General features: G+C 43.0%; 1 protein-coding gene across 1 annotated transcript in view; it reads right to left on the minus strand.

The window, feature by feature from the left end:
- Positions 1-18141, minus strand: part of npepps (aminopeptidase puromycin sensitive) — a 301618-nt gene that overhangs the window by 88724 nt on the left and 194753 nt on the right. The window contains exon 16 of the mRNA XM_063038059.1: positions 9261-9395. Coding sequence (XP_062894129.1) covers positions 9261-9395 — 135 coding nt within the window. The remainder of the gene's footprint in view (positions 1-9260; positions 9396-18141) is intronic.

Here is an 18141-nt window from a genome sequence, read left to right on the forward strand (position 1 = left end):
GTTCACCCAATCTACATGTAGATTGAAGTCACCCATTATAACTGCTGTTCCTTTATTGCACACATTTCTAATTTCCTGTTTAATACCATCTCTGACCTCACTACTACTGTTAGGTGGTCTGTACACAACTCCCACCAGCGTCTTCTGCCCCTTAGTGTTACGCAGCTCTACCCATATCGATTCCACATCATCCCGGCTTACGTTCTTCCTTTCTATTGCGTTAATCTCTTCTTTAACCAGCAACACCACCCCACCTCCCCTTCCTTCATGTCTATCCCTCCTGAATATTGAATATCCCTGAATGTTGAGCTCCCATCCTTGGTCACCCTGGAGCCATGTCTCTGTGATCCCAACTATATCATAATCATTAATAACAATCTGCACTTTCAATTCATCCACCTTATTACGAATGCTCCTTGCATTGACACACAAAGCCTTCAGGCGCTCTTTTACAACTCTCTTAGCCCTTATACAATTATGTTGAAAAGTGGCCCTTTTTAATGCTTGCCCTGGATTTGTCGGCCTGCCACTTTTACTTCTCTCCTTAGTACTTTTTGCTTCTACCCTCACTTTACACCCCTCTGTCTCTCTGTATAGGAGGGAAGCCAACTTGATGCTAATCTGCCAAGGATTAGTGAAGATCTTTTAGATTTTTGTTAAAATGCTTATTATCTCTTTTTTCTCTTCCCAACCCATTTCCTTCCTTAATCAGGTTAATTTTCATGGTGTATTGAGTCTTATCGTAGCAAAAGCAGTTGATTGTGCTGAAGATGAGGTAACTGGCTTACAAACAAAGTCAGCATTGTACTGAGGAGGAGAGACTGATGATAGGGCAAAAGTGCAGTCAACAAGATGAGTTGCAATGTAAAAGGTGGACAAAATTGAAAAGGGTGAATACAGGACTGAAGGTGTTATATTTGAATGTGCATAGTGTATGGAGCAAGGTAGATGAAATTGTACCGCAGTTGCAGATTGGCAGGTATGATGTCGTAGGCTTTACTGAATCACAGCTGAAAGATGATTATAACAGGGAGCTTAATGTCCAAGGATGCACATTGTATCGAAAGGACAGGCAGGAAAGAAGAAGGGGCGGTGTTGCTCTGACAGTAAAAAATGAAATCAAATCATGAGAAAGAGGTGATATAGGGTCAGAAGGTGTTGAATCATTGTGGATAGAGGTAAGGAACTACAAGGGAAAAAAGACCCCAATGGGAACTGTATACAGACCCTCAAACAGTAGTAAGAATGTGGTCTACAAATGACAATGGGAGATAGAAAATGCATGCCAAAAGGGCAATGTTACAACAGTCATGGGGGATTTTAATATGCAGGCAGATTGGGAATATCAAATTGGTGCTGGATTCCAGGAGGGGGACTTTCTAGAGTGCCTATGAGATGGCCTTTTCGAGCAGCTTGTGGTTGAGCCCACTGGGGGATCAGCTATTCTGGATTGGGTGAATGATTAGAATTGATTAGAGAGCCGAAGGTAAAAGAACCCAGGGTAAAATGATCATAATATGATTGAATTCACCCTGAACTTTGAGAAGCTGAAGTCAGATATATCAGTATTACAGTGGAGTAAGGGGAATTACAGGGGCGTGAGAGGGGACCTGGCCAAAGTTGATTGGAAAAGAACCCTGGCTGGGATGACAGCAGTTCCGTTAAGGCTGGAATTTCTGGAAGCAATTCGGAAGGCACAGGATGTATACACACTAAAGAGGAAGAAGTATTCTAAAAACAAGACGACACCGCTGCAGCTAACAAGAGAAGTCAAAGCCAAAGAGAGGGCATATAAGAGAGCAAAAAGTAGTGGGAAGCTAGAGGATCGGGAAGCCTTTAAAAAACAAAAGACGACAACTTCAAAAAAAGTCAAAGAAGGTAAAGATGGAATACAAAGGTAGCTGGCCAATAATATTAAAGAGGATACTAGAAGTTTCTTCAGATACGTAAAGTGTAAAATAGAGGTGAGTATGAATATCAGACTCCTGGAAAGGTAGTAACGGAGGACAAGGAAACAGCGGACAATCTGAATAAAGTATTTTGCATCAGCCTTCACTGCGGTAGACACTAGCAGTATGGTGAAAGTTCCAGGTGTCAGGGGTCATGAACTGTGTGAAGTTACCATTAGTAGAGATAAGATTCTTGGGAAGCTGAAAGGTCTGAAGATAGATAAGTCACCTTGACCAGATGGGGTACACCCCAGGGTTTTGAAGGAGGTGGCTGAAGAGATAGTCATAGTAATACTTTATTGATCCTGGGGGAAACTGGTTTTCATTACAGTTGCACCATAAATAATAAATAGTAACAGAACCATAAATAGTTAAATAGTAATATGTAAATTATGCCAGTAAATTATGAGATAAGACCAGGACCAGCCTATTGGCTCAGGGTGTCTGACCCTCCAAGAGAGGAGTTGTAAAGTTTGATGGCCACAGGCAGGAATGACTTCTTATGACGCTCTGTGCTGCATCTCGGTGGAATGAGTCTCTGGCTGAATGTACTCCTGTGCCCACCCAGTACATTATGTAGTGGATGGGAGACATTAACCAAGATGGCATGCGACTTGGACAGCATCCTCTTTTCAGACACCACCGTCAGACAGTCCAGTTCCATCCCCACAACATCACTGGCCTTACGAATGATTTTGTTGATTCTGTTGGTGTTTGCCACCCTCAGCCTGCTGCCCCAGCACACAACAGCAAACATGATAGCCCTGGCCACCACAGACTCGTAGAACATCCTCAGCATCGTCCAGCAGATGTTAAAGGACCTCAGTCTCCTCAGGAATTAGAGACGGCTCTGACCCTTCTTGTAGACAGCCTCAGTCTTCTTGGACCAGTCCAGTTTATTGTCAATTCGTATCCCCAGGTATTTGTAATCCTCCACCATATCCACACTGACCCCCTGGATGGAAACAGGGGTCACCAGTACCTCAGCTCTCCTCAGGTCTACCACCAGCTCCTTAGTCTTTTTCACATTACGCTGCAGATAATTCCGCTCACACCATGTGACAAAGTTTCCTACCGTAGCCCTGTACTCAGCCTCATCTGAGAGTATGAGTGGGAGTGCCGAGAAAGACATTTTTGAAATTTTTGTTATTTTTTTTCTCCAACGGCGTTCTGAGAGGCGGGACTGCGCAAGCGTGTGACGTCGGGCTGTGCAGCGCGGCAGATTTAAAAGGAACAGAGCCTCATAGAGCGGGCAGTGTAGTTAGCCAGGAGCAGAGTGAAGGCTTAAGGGCTTTGGCTCAACGGGCTTAGGCGGAAACGGGCGAGGCGAGGAAGGTTTGGCATTCATTTTCTGTTGTTATTTGAGGAGAGGGGCAGTATGAGTGTGAGGGCAGTTTGCTGTTCTCGGTGTCGGATGTGGGAGGCCCTGGAGTTTCCAAGCCTCCCGGACATCTACATCTGCGCCAAGTGCATCGAGATGCAGCTCCTAAGGGACCTCGTTACGGAACTGGAGCTGCAGCTCGATGACCTTCGTCTGGTCAGGGAGAGTGAGGAGTTGATAGAGAGGAGTTACAGGCAGGTGGTCACGCCGGGGCCACGGGAGGCAGACAAGTGGGTCACGGTTAGGAGGGGGAAGGGGAAGAGTCAGGTAATAGAGAGTACCCCGGTGGCTGTGCCTCTTGACAATAGGTACTCCTGTTTGAGTACTGTTGGGGGGGACAGCTTACCCGGGAGAAGCGACAGCGGCCATGCCTCCGGCACAGAGTCTGGCCCTGTAGCTCAGAAGGGTAGGGAAAGGAAGAGGAGGGCAGTTGTGATTGGGGACTCGATAGTAAGGGGGTCAGATAGGTGATTCTGTGGACGCAGTCCAGAGACCCGGATGGTAGTTTGCCTCCCTGGTGCCAGGGTCCGGGATATTTCTGATCGTGTCCAAGATATCCTGAAGTGGGAGGGTGAGGAGCCAGAGGTCGTGGTACATATAGGTACCAATGACATAGGTAGGAAAAGGGATGAGGTCCTGAAAGGAGAATATAGGGAGCTAGGAAGGGAGTTGAGAAAAAGGACCGCAAAGGTAGTAATCTCGGGATTACTGCCTGTGCCACGCGACAGTGAGAGTAGGAATGCGATGAGGTGGAGGATAAATGCGTGGCTGAGGGATTGGAGCAGGGGGCAGGGATTCAAGTTTTTGTATCATTGGGACCTCTTTTGGCGCAGGTGTGACCTGTACAAAAAGGACGGGTTACACTTGAATCCCAGGGGGACCAATATCCTGGCAGGGAGATTAGCGGGGGCTACTGAGGTGACTTTAAACTAGAATGGTTGGGGGGTGGGAATCAAATTAAAGAGGCTAGGCGAGAGGAGGTTAGTTCACAACAGAGGGATGGGAACCAGTGCAGAGAGACAGAGGGGTGTAAAGTGAGGGTAGAAGTAAAAAGTACAAAGGAGAAAAGTAAAAGTGGCAGGCCGACAAATCCAGGGCAAGCATTAAAAAGGGCCACTTTTCAACATAATTGTATAAGGGCTAAGAGAGTTGTAAAAGAGCGCCTGAAGGCTTTGCGTGTCAATGCAAGGAGCATTCGTAACAAGGTGGATGAATTGAAAGTGCAGATTGTTATTAATGATTATGATATAGTTGGGATCACAGAGACATGGCTCCAGGGTGACCAGGGATGGGAGCTCAACGTTCAGGGATATTCAATATTCAGGAGGGATAGACGTGAAGGAAGGGGAGGTGGGGTGGTGTTGCTGGTTAAAGAAGAGAATAACGCAATAGAAAGGAAGGACATAAGCCGGGAAGATGTGGAATCGATATGGGTAGAGCTGCGTAACACTAAGGGGCAGAAGACGCTGGTGGGAGTTGTGTACAGACCACCTAACAGTAGCAGTGAGGTCGGAGATGGTATTAAACAGGAAATTAGAAATGTGTGCGATAAAGGAACAGCAGTTATAATGGGTGACTTCAATCTACATGTAGATTGGGTGAACCAAATTGGTAAAGGTGCTGAGGAAGAGGATTTCTTGGAATGTATGCGGGATGGTTTTTTGAACCAACATGTCGAGGAACCAACCAGAGAGCAGGCTATTCTGGACTGGGTTCTGAGCAATGAGGAAGGGTTAATTAGCAATCTTGTCGTGAGAGGCCCCTTGGGTAAGAGTGACCATAATATGGTGGAATTCTTCATTAAGATGGAGAGTGACATAGTTAATTCAGAAACAAAGGTTCTGAACTTAAAGAGGGGTAACTTTGAAGGTATGAGACGTGAATTAGCTAAGATAGACTGGCAAATGACACTTAAAGGATTGACGGTGGATATGCAATGGCAAGCATTTAAAGGTTGCATGGATGAACTACAACAATTGTTCATCCCAGTTTGGCAAAAGAATAAATCAAGGAAGGTAGTGCACCCGTGGCTGACAGGAGAAATTAGGGATAGTATCAATTCCAAAGAAGAAGCATACAAATTAGCCAGAGAAAGTGGCTCACCTGAGGACTGGGAGAAATTCAGAGTTCAGCAGAGGAGGACAAAGGGCTTAATTAGGAAGGGGAAAAAAAAATTACGAGAGAAAACTGGCAGGGAACATAAAAACGGACTGTAAAAGCTTTTACAGATATGTGAAAAGGAAAAGACTGGTAAAGACAAATGTAGGTCCCCTGCAGACAGAAACAGGTGAATTGATTATGGGGAGCAAGGACATGGCAGACCAATTGAATAATTACTTTGGTTCTGTCTTCACTAAGAAGGACATAAATAATCTTCCAGAAAAAGTAGGGGACAGAGGGTCCAGTGAGATGGAGGAACTGAGTGAAATACATGTTAGTAGGGAAGTGGTGTTAGGTAAATTGAAGGGATTGAAGGCAGATAAATCCCCAGGGCCAGATGGTCTGCATCCTAGAGTGCTTAAGGAAGTAGCCCAAGAAATAGTGAATGCATTAGTGATAATTTTTCAAAACTCGTTAGATTCTGGCCTAGTTCCTGAGGATTGGAGGGTGGCTAATGTAACCCCACTTTTTAAAAAAGGAGGGAGAGAGAAACCGGGGAATTATAGACTGGTTAGCCTAACGTCGGTGGTGGGGAAACTGCTGGAGTCAGTTATCAAGGATGTGATAACAGCACATTTGGAAAGCGGTGAAATCATCGGACAAAGTCAGCATGGATTTGTGAAAGGAAAATCATGTCTGACGAATCTCATGGAATTTTTTGAGGATGTAACTAGTAGAGTGGATAAGGGAGAACCAGTGGATGTGGTATATTTGGATTTTCAAAAGGCTTTTGACAAGGTCCCACACAGGAGATTAGTGTGCAAACTTAAAGCACACGGTATTGGGGGTAAGGTATTGATGTGGATAGAGAATTGGTTAGCAGACAGGAAGCAAAGAGTGGGAATAAACGGGACCTTTTCAGAATGGCAGGCAGTGACTAGTGGGGTACCGCAAGGCTCAGTGCTGGGACCCCAGTTGTTTACAATATATATTAATGACTTGGATGAGGGAATTAAATGCAGCATCTCCAAGTTTGCGGATGACACGAAGCTGGGTGGCAGTGTTAGCTGTGAGGAGGATGCTAAGAGGATGCAGGGTGACTTGGAAAGGTTGGGTGAGTGGGCAAATTCATGGCAGATGCAATTTAATGTGGATAAATGTGAAGTTATCCACTTTGGTGGCAAAAATAGGAAAACAGGTTATTATCTGAATGGTGGCCGATTAGGAAAAGGGGAGGTGCAGCGAGACCTGGGTGTCATTATACACCAGTCATTGAAAGTGGGCATGCAGGTACAGCAGGCGGTGAAAAAGGCGAATGACATGCTGGCATTTATAGCGAGAGGATTCGAGTACAGGAGCAGGGAGGTACTACTGCAGTTGTACAAGGCCTTGGTGAGACCACACCTGGAGTATTGTGTGCAGTTTTGGTCCCCTAATCTGAGGAAAGACATCCTTGCCATAGAGGGAGTACAAAGAAGGTTCACCAGATTGATTCCTGGGATGGCAGGACTTTCATATGAAGAAAGACTGGATGAACTGGGCTTGTACTCGTTGGAATTTAGAAGATTGAGGGGGGATCTGATTGAAATGTATAAAATCCTGAAGGGATTGGACAGGCTAGATGCAGGAAGATTGTTCCCGATGTTGGGGAAGTCCAGAACGAGGGGCCACAGTTTGAGGATAGAGGGGAAGCCTTTTAGGACCAAGATTAGGAAAAACTTCTTCACACAGAGAGTGGTGAATCTGTGGAATTCTCTGCCACAGCAAACTGTTGAGGCCAGTTCATTGGCTGTGTTTAAGAGGGAGTTAGATATGGCCCTTGTGGCTACGGGGATCAGGGGGTATGGAGGGAAGGCTGGGGCGGGGTTCTGAGTTGAATGATCAGCCATGATCATAATAAATGGCGGTGCAGGCTCAAAGGGCCGAATGGCCTACTCCTGCACCTATTTTCTATGTTTCTATCTCCCTTGCTGATGCATCTAACTATGGAAGAGTCATCCGAAAACTTCTGAAGATGACAAGACTCTATGCAGTAGTTGAAGTCCGAGGTGGAAATGGCGAAGAGAAAGGGAGACAAGACAGTCCCCTGTGGAGCCCCAGTGCTGCTGATCACTTTGTCGGACACACAGTGTTGCAAGCACACATACTGTGGTCTGCCAGTCAGGTAATCAAGAATCCATGATACCAGGGAAGCATCCACCTGCATCGCTGTCAGCTTCTCCCCCAGCAGAGCGGGGCGGATGGTGTTGAACGCACTGGAGAAGTCAAAAAACATGACCCTCACAGTGCTCGCTGGATTGTCCAGGTGGGCGTAGACACGATTCAGCAGGTAGCTCATGGAGACATTAATGATTTTTCAAGAATCACGAGATTATGGAATGGTTCTGGAAGACTGGAAAATTGCAAATGTCACTCCACTCTGCTCCTATTTGTCTTACCTGACAAATCTGTTGGAATTTTTTTAAGAAATAACAAGCAGGATAGACAAAGGAGAATTGCTTGATGTTGTGTACTTGGATTTTCAGAAGGCCTCTGACAAGGTGTCACACATGAGGCTGCTTGACAGGAGGTAGTGTGGGAATAAAGGGACAATTTTCTGATCGGTGCCAGTGACTCGTGGTGTCCACAGGGATCCGTGATAGGACAGATTCCTACTATGTTATATGTCAATGACTTGGATGAAGGAATTGATAGCTTTGTTGCAAAGTTTGCAGATGATATGAAGATAGGTGGAGGAGAAGGTAGTTTTGAGGAAGTAGAGAGGCTCCAGAAGGACGTAGAGAAGGAATGGGCAGAGAAGTGGCAGATGGAATACAGTGTCAGGAAATTTATGGTCATGGACTTTGGTAGAAGAAATGAAAGGGTTGATTATTTTCTAAATGGAGAGAAAATACAAAAAACTGAGGCACAAAGGGTCTTGGGAGCCATTATGCAGGACTCCCTAAAGGTTAATTTGCAGGTTGAGTCTGTGGTGAGGAAGGCAAATGCAATGTTATTTCAAGAGGACTAAAATATAAAAGCAAGAATGTAATGTTGAGACTTTATAAAGCACAGCTGAGGCCTCACTTGGAGTATTGAGAGCAGTTTTGGGCCCCTTATATTAGAAAGAATGTGCTGAAACTGGAGGTTTCAAAGGGTGCGTGAAAATGATTCCAGTTTGAATGGCTTGTCGTATGATGTCCATTTGATGGTTCTCGTGCTGTATTTATTGGAATTTAGAAGAATGAGGGAGAACCTCCTTGAAGCCTATCGAATCGTGAAAGGCCTTGGTAGAGTGGATATGGAGAAGATATTTCCTATGTAGGGAGAGTCTAAGACCAGAAGACACAGCCTCAGAACAGAGGGGTGTCCTTTTAGAATGGAGACGAGGAGGAATTTCTTTAGCCAGAGAGTGGTAAATCTGTGGAATTCTTTGCCACATGCAGCTGTGGAGGCCAAGTCTTTATGTGTATTTACGACAGAGGTTGATAAATTCTTGATTCGCCAGTGCATGAAGGGATACGGGGAGAAGGCAGGAGATTGGGGCGAAGAGGAAAATTAGATCAGCCATGATGAAATGGCGGAGCAGATTGGATGGGCCAAATAGCCTAATTCTGCTCCTATAACTTATGTTCTTAACACGATTAACTTTTACAAACATTAGTATTTATGAGAACTATTTGTATAATTTCATATTATTATATATGGAGAAAACCCTGAATCAGTCAATGATGACTGCAAATGTTATTTTAACGAACTTGTAAGTAACTTCAGTTATGGCCATGAGAGAGATTATTTGAAGCATTTTTAAGAACAGGAGTGATTCATATATGGACTCCCTCCTGACTTACCAGTGAGAACAAGTCATTCTGAAGCCCCAGTCGGTCTACAGGAGGAAGTGCAAGGTTCCGGATGCTGGATAGTAAACTCTCAAGCATTGTTGGACTGTACTGAATTCGGCAGAAGCCCACCGTTCCAGGATTCAACTGATGATTAAACAAAAGGAAAGCACAAGAAGAATGATTTGTGTGCATTGCATATACAGCTTTTACTGAACTCACATTGAGTTAACCTAAACATCTATTCTTCAATACTCTTCGAAACAGGTAAAAATGAGCATTAATCTGGGTTTAAAGAAAAATAAGGTTTTAAAGATCTTGGAATTTTGAAAAAATAGAAAATACTGTAAATATTCAGACCAGAAATGCTGCACGACTTTACTGTGTATTTCCAGCATTTTCTGTTTTTCTTTTGTAAACACAAGAGATTCTGCAGATTCTGGAAATTCAGAGTAACATACACACAAGTGCTGGAAGATTTTGAAGTGTCTCAGCCTGAAACATCAGCTCTAATCCTCTTCATAGATATTGCCTGACCTACCGAGTTCCCCAACACTTTGAGAATGTTACACTGTTTTTCTTGTAGGTAGATTTACCTTAATGCTCAGGATCAGTACAGTAGACAGAAAATGAGACTTTCATCTAGTACTTTCATTAGTGGGAGAATCTCAAATCACAGGGACATAACTATAAGGAAAGGGCTGATCATTAAAAACCGAGGTACAGGTTTCTCCCGCCATCCGAAGGTAGAGCATTCCTATGAAACGGTTTGTAAACCGGAATGTCGTAAAGTGAAGAAGCAATTACCATTTATTTATATGGGAAAATTTTGTGAGCGTTCGCAGACCCAAAAAATAACCTACCAAATCTTGCCAAATAACACATAAAACCTAAAATAACTAACATATAGTAAAAGCAGGAATGATATGATAAATACACAGCCTATATAAAGTAAAAATACTTTTCCACAATCATTGCCGCACTGTTCTCTGTAGCAAAAATCTCATGCAAGCGCTCTTGGCAGGAATACTCTCTCCAGTAACCTTTAAGCTATGAAGCTGCCAAATCATAGCAAATAACACATAAAAATACACAGCCTATATGAAGTAGAAATATGTATGTACAGTGTAGTATCACTTACCGGAATCGGGAAGACAGTGCCGAGCACACTGATGATGGTATGTTAGGCTGAGTCGTCGGAGGTTGGGGTTGTGCAGTGGTCCCTAACCTCCGGGCCGCGGACCGGTACCGATCCACGAAGCATGCAGTGTTGAAGCGGTGGCTGGAACACACCCAGCACATCTTTAAGAAAAAAAGCCGAAACAAACAAGCTAATTAATTAGGCGCCACCTGGCACGTAAATGTCGACCCAGATCAGAGGCGACGCAATCAGCAATTGCCTCTGATTTGGGCTGACATTTATGTGCCGGGCAGCACCTAATTAATTAGCTTGTTTATTTTGGCTTTTTTCTTAAAGATGTGTTGGGTGCGCCCCAGCTACCGCTGCATTCTCCGCGGCAATGTATCAGTCCACGGCCCAGGGGTTGGGGTGGTGGGACACTGGGGTGTCATCTCATCGTCGTCTGTTTCCATCAGGGCAGGCAGGTCATCTTTTATGTCTGCCTGCCTTGATGTCGAAGGTCGAGGTTCATCGTCTGCTGTAGCTGATGTGGAAGGCTTGAAAAACGACAGTATGCTTGACTGCTCAGCCTTGCACATTTTGTTTTTAAATCATACAGTCCTTTGTAAGCACTCAAACCATCCTGCAAATATGCCCTAAACCAACGTACCCTTTCAAAATTAAAGTCGTACTTTATCATTGCAACGAAAATCTCACACAGTTGCTTCCCGTTCAGTTCCTGGACGACTTCACTTTCCGTCCGTTCGCCACTGCATTCGGTTTCGACTGTTATCCTTTCCTCTTTCAATTGCATCAGCTCTTCATCTATCAGTTCTTGGTCATGCAATGCCAAAACCTCTTCAACATCATCTTCGTCAACTTCCACAAGCCAAACTCACTTTGTCCTTACTTCGTTCACCACGATCGAAATGCTTAATTATGTCTAGTTTTACGCTAAGTGTAACACCCTTACGCGCTCTTTTAGGCTTTTTCGATACCTTAGAACTCATCTTGCTAATGGCTGCTCACAGGCACGTGGTTAAGCAATGCCGGCTAGAATGCAGTTCCGGGGCAGGAGCTTGGCTGCTCGGGGCGCGCGCTGCCTTTATCGCGCACTGCTTTTTTTGCGCACCGTCTTTTATCGTAACAGTGAAAACACCTGTTAGCGAAAACAGGTAACTAATGTAGGCAACACACATCAAAGTTGCTGGTGAACGCAGCAGGCCAGGCAGCATCTCTTGGAAGAGGTACAGTCGACGTTGTAGGTCTTTTGTAACAGCGAGGTTTCATAAAGTGAACGTTCGAAAAGCGGGGGACACCTGTACATAGAAATTTCTCCCACAGGGTGGTCAACCTCTGGAATTCTCTGCCCTGGAAGACTGTAGAAGTTGGATTATGAGTCGTATTTAAAGTGGAAGCAGATAGATATCCAATAGATCAAAGAATAGTGGGGTATGGAGATGGCACAGAAGAAGAGTTGTGGCCAGCATGGATCAACTATAATTGTATTGAATTGCCCAACAGGCTTTAAGGCCCTAATGACTCACTCCTGCTCCTACTTATGCTCTTGATAACATCAAACAATTCAACTCACTAGCACTGTACTAAGACTGTTCTGATATTCTAGTTCAATGTAATGGTCACCACCTCCTCTGTTTGATGCTTCAGATCCAAACTTGCAACAGGAAAGGGCAGTTCTGCTGACTTTTGCTGATAACTGATGAGTGCAACTGATGCATTGTTTAGTGTGGGCTTGGAGCTTCAATGTTAAAAGTTTTAGAACCGAGCCCAACCAACAGCATTCTTAATGCAACATGAACATGATCATTCCCAGAACCACATGCCCATCTTTCAAAAAACAATTCATGAGGAAAATGAGAAAGTAACCTCCTGCATTAGGAATTCTTATTACACACAACTGCCATAGACCATAAAACCATAAGACTTGGAATCAAAACTTGGCCCATTAGTCTTCTCTGCCATTTCATCATGCTGATCTCCTCTTAACCCCATTCTTCTGCCTTCTCCCTGTAACCTTTGACACCCTTGCTAATCGAGAACCTATCTACCTCTGCTTTAAATATACCCAATGACTTGACCACCACAGCTGTCTGTGGCAAAGAATTCCATAGTCATTACTTAATGAGAATGGGGAACAGGAAAGTCACTTAAGTTAATTCCACATATTAGCCAACAACAATCATAATCAGTTTTAATATCACTAGCATATGTTGTGAAATTTCCTGTTATTCCACAACTGTAAAAACTTCAGATTCTGAAGTTTAAATCTCTCCGAAGTTTGAAGTCTCTCTGCATTTCAATAGAATAAATTAATAGATTAATTGCGATTGTATTCATTCCTAATCTGTACACTCGGAATCTCATTGAAACCTGTCAAATATTGAAAGGCCTAAATAGAGTGGCTGTGGAGAGGATGTTTCCTGTAGTGGGGGAGTCAAAGACCAGAGGGCACAGTCTCAAAATAGGATGACCATTTAGAACGGTTATGAGGAGGAATTTCTTTAGCCAGAAAATGGTGAATCTGTGGAATTCATTGCCACAGATGGCTGTGGAGGCCAAGTCATTGGGTACATTTAAAGTGGATGTTGATAGGTTCTTGACTATTGGAGAATGGGGTTGAAAGCGATAATAAATCAGCCATGGTGGAATGGTGGAGCAGACTCAATGGGCCAAATGCTCCTATGTCTTATAAAAATCTCAAGGTCAAAATCACCATTACAGCATTGATGCTTTGAGCCTTCTTTCTCCAGATTTATAAACCAGAATATCAAACTGTTAGGTTTGATGATTTAAATCCAGTGTTAAAGCACCAGCTAACTCACAACTCACTCAGATTAGTCATACAAACGATTTTGGAAATTGAACAATGCAAACTCGATAGCTGCAGAGTTCGTGAAATCTGAACAGAAAATGGACGGGGATAACTCATACTTGTGGAGACTTGACTCAGAGGTTTTTCAAACAGTCTTATAGTTTTGTGTCTCAGATTGGACAGATTTCTGATTCATACACAGATAACCATTATTTGTTGGGTAAAAACATGCATGAAAACAGCTGTAAACATCAATGCAACAGCACTCCATGTAAATGTGCTCAATAGTGAGAGGCAGCAGTGAATACAAAGAGCCTGCCACTATGTTGGAAGATAAACCATCTCCAGGAAAGAAGGGAAAGTCAAAACAAAAGAAGACCTTTTTTTTCCCCTCCCCTCCTAAAGTGTACACAAGGTGGTTCATGACTGAATCTAACAGATCAGATGGTAGATTGGTCAGTTCAAACTAAACAGGAAAGATGCTCCAAAATTTGTAACTACTAGGGTATAAGCATCACTAAAATTTATACATGCCCAAATGAGCCCAGAATTATTATTATAACCAATTATCACATCTCCTGGGTTTAGTTCATGTCAAATGTATCAGAAAGTGATTTTACACTGTCAGCCCACTGTTAACCATAGGACTACATTTAAATGCGAAACGGAGACATCTCTTTCTCCCTTATTAGGAAGGGAGAGAACCTGTGGTATGTCGAATACCGGGTGAATGCATAGTCAGTCTTTGGAATGCTGCAAGTCTGCGTCTTTGCTGCATGCTTGTGGTTCTAACATTTAACTGTCATTCATTCTTTGGGACACTCCTCTGTATTCATGAATGGTTGCGAAGAAAAAGCATTTCAGGATGTATATTGTATACATTTCTCTGACATTAAATGTACCTTTGAAACCTTTGAAATGGCGTTTTAAGACAAGTGATATGATATGCTCAAACCTAAACTACCATCAGTGTGAGGTGTTGTTTCTAAATCACCAGATGCAATTTGGTGGTTTAGGAACCCAGTGCATCACAGGCAAATCGCCTTCTCACCAATGAGCACATCTACACGGAGTGTTGCCACAGGAAAGCAGCACCCATCATCAAGGATTCAAGACCATGCTCTCTTCTCGCTGCTGTCATCGAGGTGGTGGTACAGGTTCCACACCACTAAGTTCAGGAATAGTTATTACCCTACAAGCATTAGAAACATAGAAACATAGAAAATAGGTGCAGGAGTAGGCCATTCGGCCCTTCGAGCCTGCACCACCATTTATTATGATCATGGCTGATCATCCAACTCAGAACCCAGCCTTCCCTCCATACCCCCTGACCCCTGTAGCCACAAGGGCCATATCTAACTCCCTCTTAAACATAGCCAATGAACTGGCCTCAACAGTTTGCTGTGGCAGAGAATTCCACAGATTCACCACTCTCTGTGTGAAGAAGTTTTTCCTAATCTCGGTCCTAAAAGGCTTCCCCTCTATCCTCAAACTGTGACCCCTCGTTCTGGACCTCCCCAACATCGGGAACAATCTTCCCGCATCTAGCCTGTCCAATCCCTTTAGGATCTTATACGTTTCAATCTCTCCTCAATCTTCTAAATTCCAACGAGTACAAGCCCAGTTCATCCAGTCTTTCTTCATATGAAAGACCTGCCATCCCAGGAATCAATCTGGTGAATCTTCTTTGTACTCCCTCTATGGCAAAGATGTCTTTCCTCAGATTAGGGGACCAAAACTGCACACAATACTCCAGGTGTGGTCTCACCAAGGCCTTGTACAACTGCAGTAGTACCTCCCTGCTCCTGTACTCGAATCCTCTCGCTATAAATGCCAGCATACCGTTCGCCTTTTTCACCGCCTGCTGTACCTGCACGCCCACTTTCAATGACTGGTGTATAATGACACCCAGGTCTCGTTGCACCTCCCCTTTTCCTAATCGGCCACCATTCAGATAATAATCTGTTTTCCTATTTTTGCCACCAAAGTGGATAACTTCACATTTATCCACATTAAATTGCATCTGCCATGAGTTTGCCCACTCACCCAACCTATCCAAGTCACCCTGCATCCTCTTAGCATCCTCCTCACTGCTAACACTGCCACCCAGCTTCGTGTCATCCGCAAACTTGGAGATGCTGCATTTAATTCCCTCCTGAACCGGCGTGGATAACTTCACTCACCCTAACATTGAATTGATTCCACAACCTATGGACTCACTTTCAAGGACTCTACAACTTGTGTTCTCAACGTTATTTATTGATTTCACAATTTGCCTTCTTTCAGACATTGGTTAATTCGTCAGTCTTTATTTATTCAGTTTTCCACAAAATCTATTTTTTTTTATTTTTCTGTAAATGCCTGCAAAAAAAACAAAGCTCAAGGTAGTATATAGTAACATTTAATAAGGCACTGATCAGAATTGGACAGGGTACTAACTTTGATAGTCAATTTACTTTGACTTTCTTCATGTTTGATCTCTTTGCCCTTACTTAAAAAAAAAGCCCCAGACCTGATAGACTTCCTAAATTAACACACACAAAATGCTGGAAGAACTAAGCACACCAGGCAGCATCTATGGAAATGAGTACAGTTGACGTTTCGGGCCAAGACCCTTCAGCAGGACTTGGCCCTAAACGTCGGCTGTACTCTTTTCCACAGATACTACTGGCCTGTTGAGTTCCTCCAGCATTGTGTGTGTGTTGCTTGGATTCCAGCATCTGCAAATTTTCTCTTGTTTGTGATAGGCTTTCTAAATTGTCTTTTTAATCTGTTCTGGCACCTGCAAAGATCTGTGCACAAATGTAACCAGATTTCTCTCTCTGTATTCCTTGTTCTCAATGGTTATTACTATTATTTTGTTTTTCTTTTTGTATTTGCACAATTTATTGTATTTTGGACAGTGGTTGTCCATCTTTATGTGTAGTTTTTCATTGATTCTATTGAACTTCGAATTAGGAACGGGCAATAAATGTTAGCTTTGCCAACATATCCACGTCCCAAAAAAGAATGAAACCTCGAGCCAAGTATTTAATGACCATCAACTGAAATGAACATTTAGAAAGGTCACGTCATATAAAAGGATTCATACCAACTAACATCTAACTGCATGGGTACTCCATCAGGACATCTTCAAAAGGCGATGCCTCAAGGTGGCATCTGTCATTAAGGACCCCCTAAACCTAGGACACACTCTTTTCATTGCTACCATCAAGGTGATGGTACAGGAAACTGAAGATACACACTCAACATTTTAGGATCAGGCTTCTTCTCCCCCCGCCATCAAATTTCTGAATGGAAAATGAACCCATGTACAACTACTCACTATGTTTTTTTCCCCTTTTGCAGTACTTATTTAATTTTTAAATATTTATCTTTTTGTAATTTATAGCTTTTATGTATTGCAATGTACTGCTGCCGCTAAACAGTATATTTCACAACATATGCCAGTGATATTAAACCTGATTCTGAAATGCATTTGCAAATCTCGAACATTTCACCAAATTTCATCCAAGAAAACTGTACGTTATGGCTGTCGTCAAATAAGTGTGAAATAAGTATCTTGACAGATATATATCAATGTACAGGATTTTAGAGAGAAAAACATTTGGCAACAGTTGCAAAGCCAATTGATGTTTGAAAAAAGCACATTGTTATTTTCTTAATTTTGAGGACAAGTTAACTACAAGCCAAGATACTTTGCAAAGAGGGAACGAAACGACTGGCAGAGAAACAGGCAGACAAATCGAGGGTGAGGGCAAAATAAGACATAGAGGTCAAGATAAACACAAACAAGAATCACTGAGATGCACAAGGACAGTGTCATATCCAATAACGAGGAGCACAGAAGCATATGAAAGGCAAAAGCATGGGCAGGGAACAATCAGGCAGAGTGAAAGGTATCGCCAAAGCGAAAGATGAAGGCTAATAAAAATGTGCAAATACAAAGAGGTATACAACTAGAGGCAGAATCAGACTTACATCAGGACAATTACAATCCAAAGTTTGATGTAAATAAATTTTATGCTATGTTTTATAATGATTAGGTTGAGATGCCTCACAGAAAGCAATTGACGAAGATGCTGCATGAACAATCCAAATATTTCATGAAAGTGAAGGACAAACTTGTCTCATCTAAAACATGGGAGGCTCCAGTCCTGGGGCAAAGTCTGCACTTACGAGGGGTGATTGATAAGTTCGTGGCCTAAGGTAGAAGGAGAAGAGTTATACAGCTCTCGTTACATGCATATGCAGTTCAACTCTGAGTGAAAATGCAGAAAGTTTGAAATTAATAACTTATCTCCTTCTACCTTAGGCCACGAGCTTATCAATCACCCCTGCTGTGGACCACTTCTGGAGGTCCAAGACGCCAATTTCTACAAAGGGATCTGTATGCTCCACGACCGCTGGACTAAGTGTGTAAATGTAGGAAAAGTAAATGTGCTCCGTTTTCTAAAATTGACTCCTTTACGCTAGGCCACGAACTTATCAATCACCCCTCGTATTTTAGCCAGCCCCCACAGCCCAGCTCTCTATTTCCAGTATTTCCTGTCATTCTTCTGGAGTTTCTAGTTTCATGTTTAAAATTTTTGCTAAACTGTTCTAAATGTCCTGAAAGAACTACGCTTGTCTGTCTCGCGCACATTTTGGAACTACTTTAATAATGCACCGTGATGTCCATCAGGAAATATTTGCAAAATAAATGATAACAGATCAAAATTCATTTCAAGCAGCCAAAATTCAAAATTTGCTTTGTACTTTTTTTTGTTGGGCTACAGTACTGTGCAAAAGCGTTATGCACATATACAGCTTATACAGTTAGGGTGCCTATGAGTTTTGAACAGTACTGTATATCGGTTAAATTAGGAAGGTGGTTGGGAAACAGAAATAAAAGTACTTAAGCTTTGTATTAGCTCAGCAGTATTAAGTGTTATTTGCTA

The sequence above is a fragment of the Mobula hypostoma genome, chromosome X1, assembly GCF_963921235.1.
Source record: "Mobula hypostoma chromosome X1, sMobHyp1.1, whole genome shotgun sequence".
NCBI lineage: Eukaryota > Metazoa > Chordata > Chondrichthyes > Myliobatiformes > Myliobatidae > Mobula > Mobula hypostoma.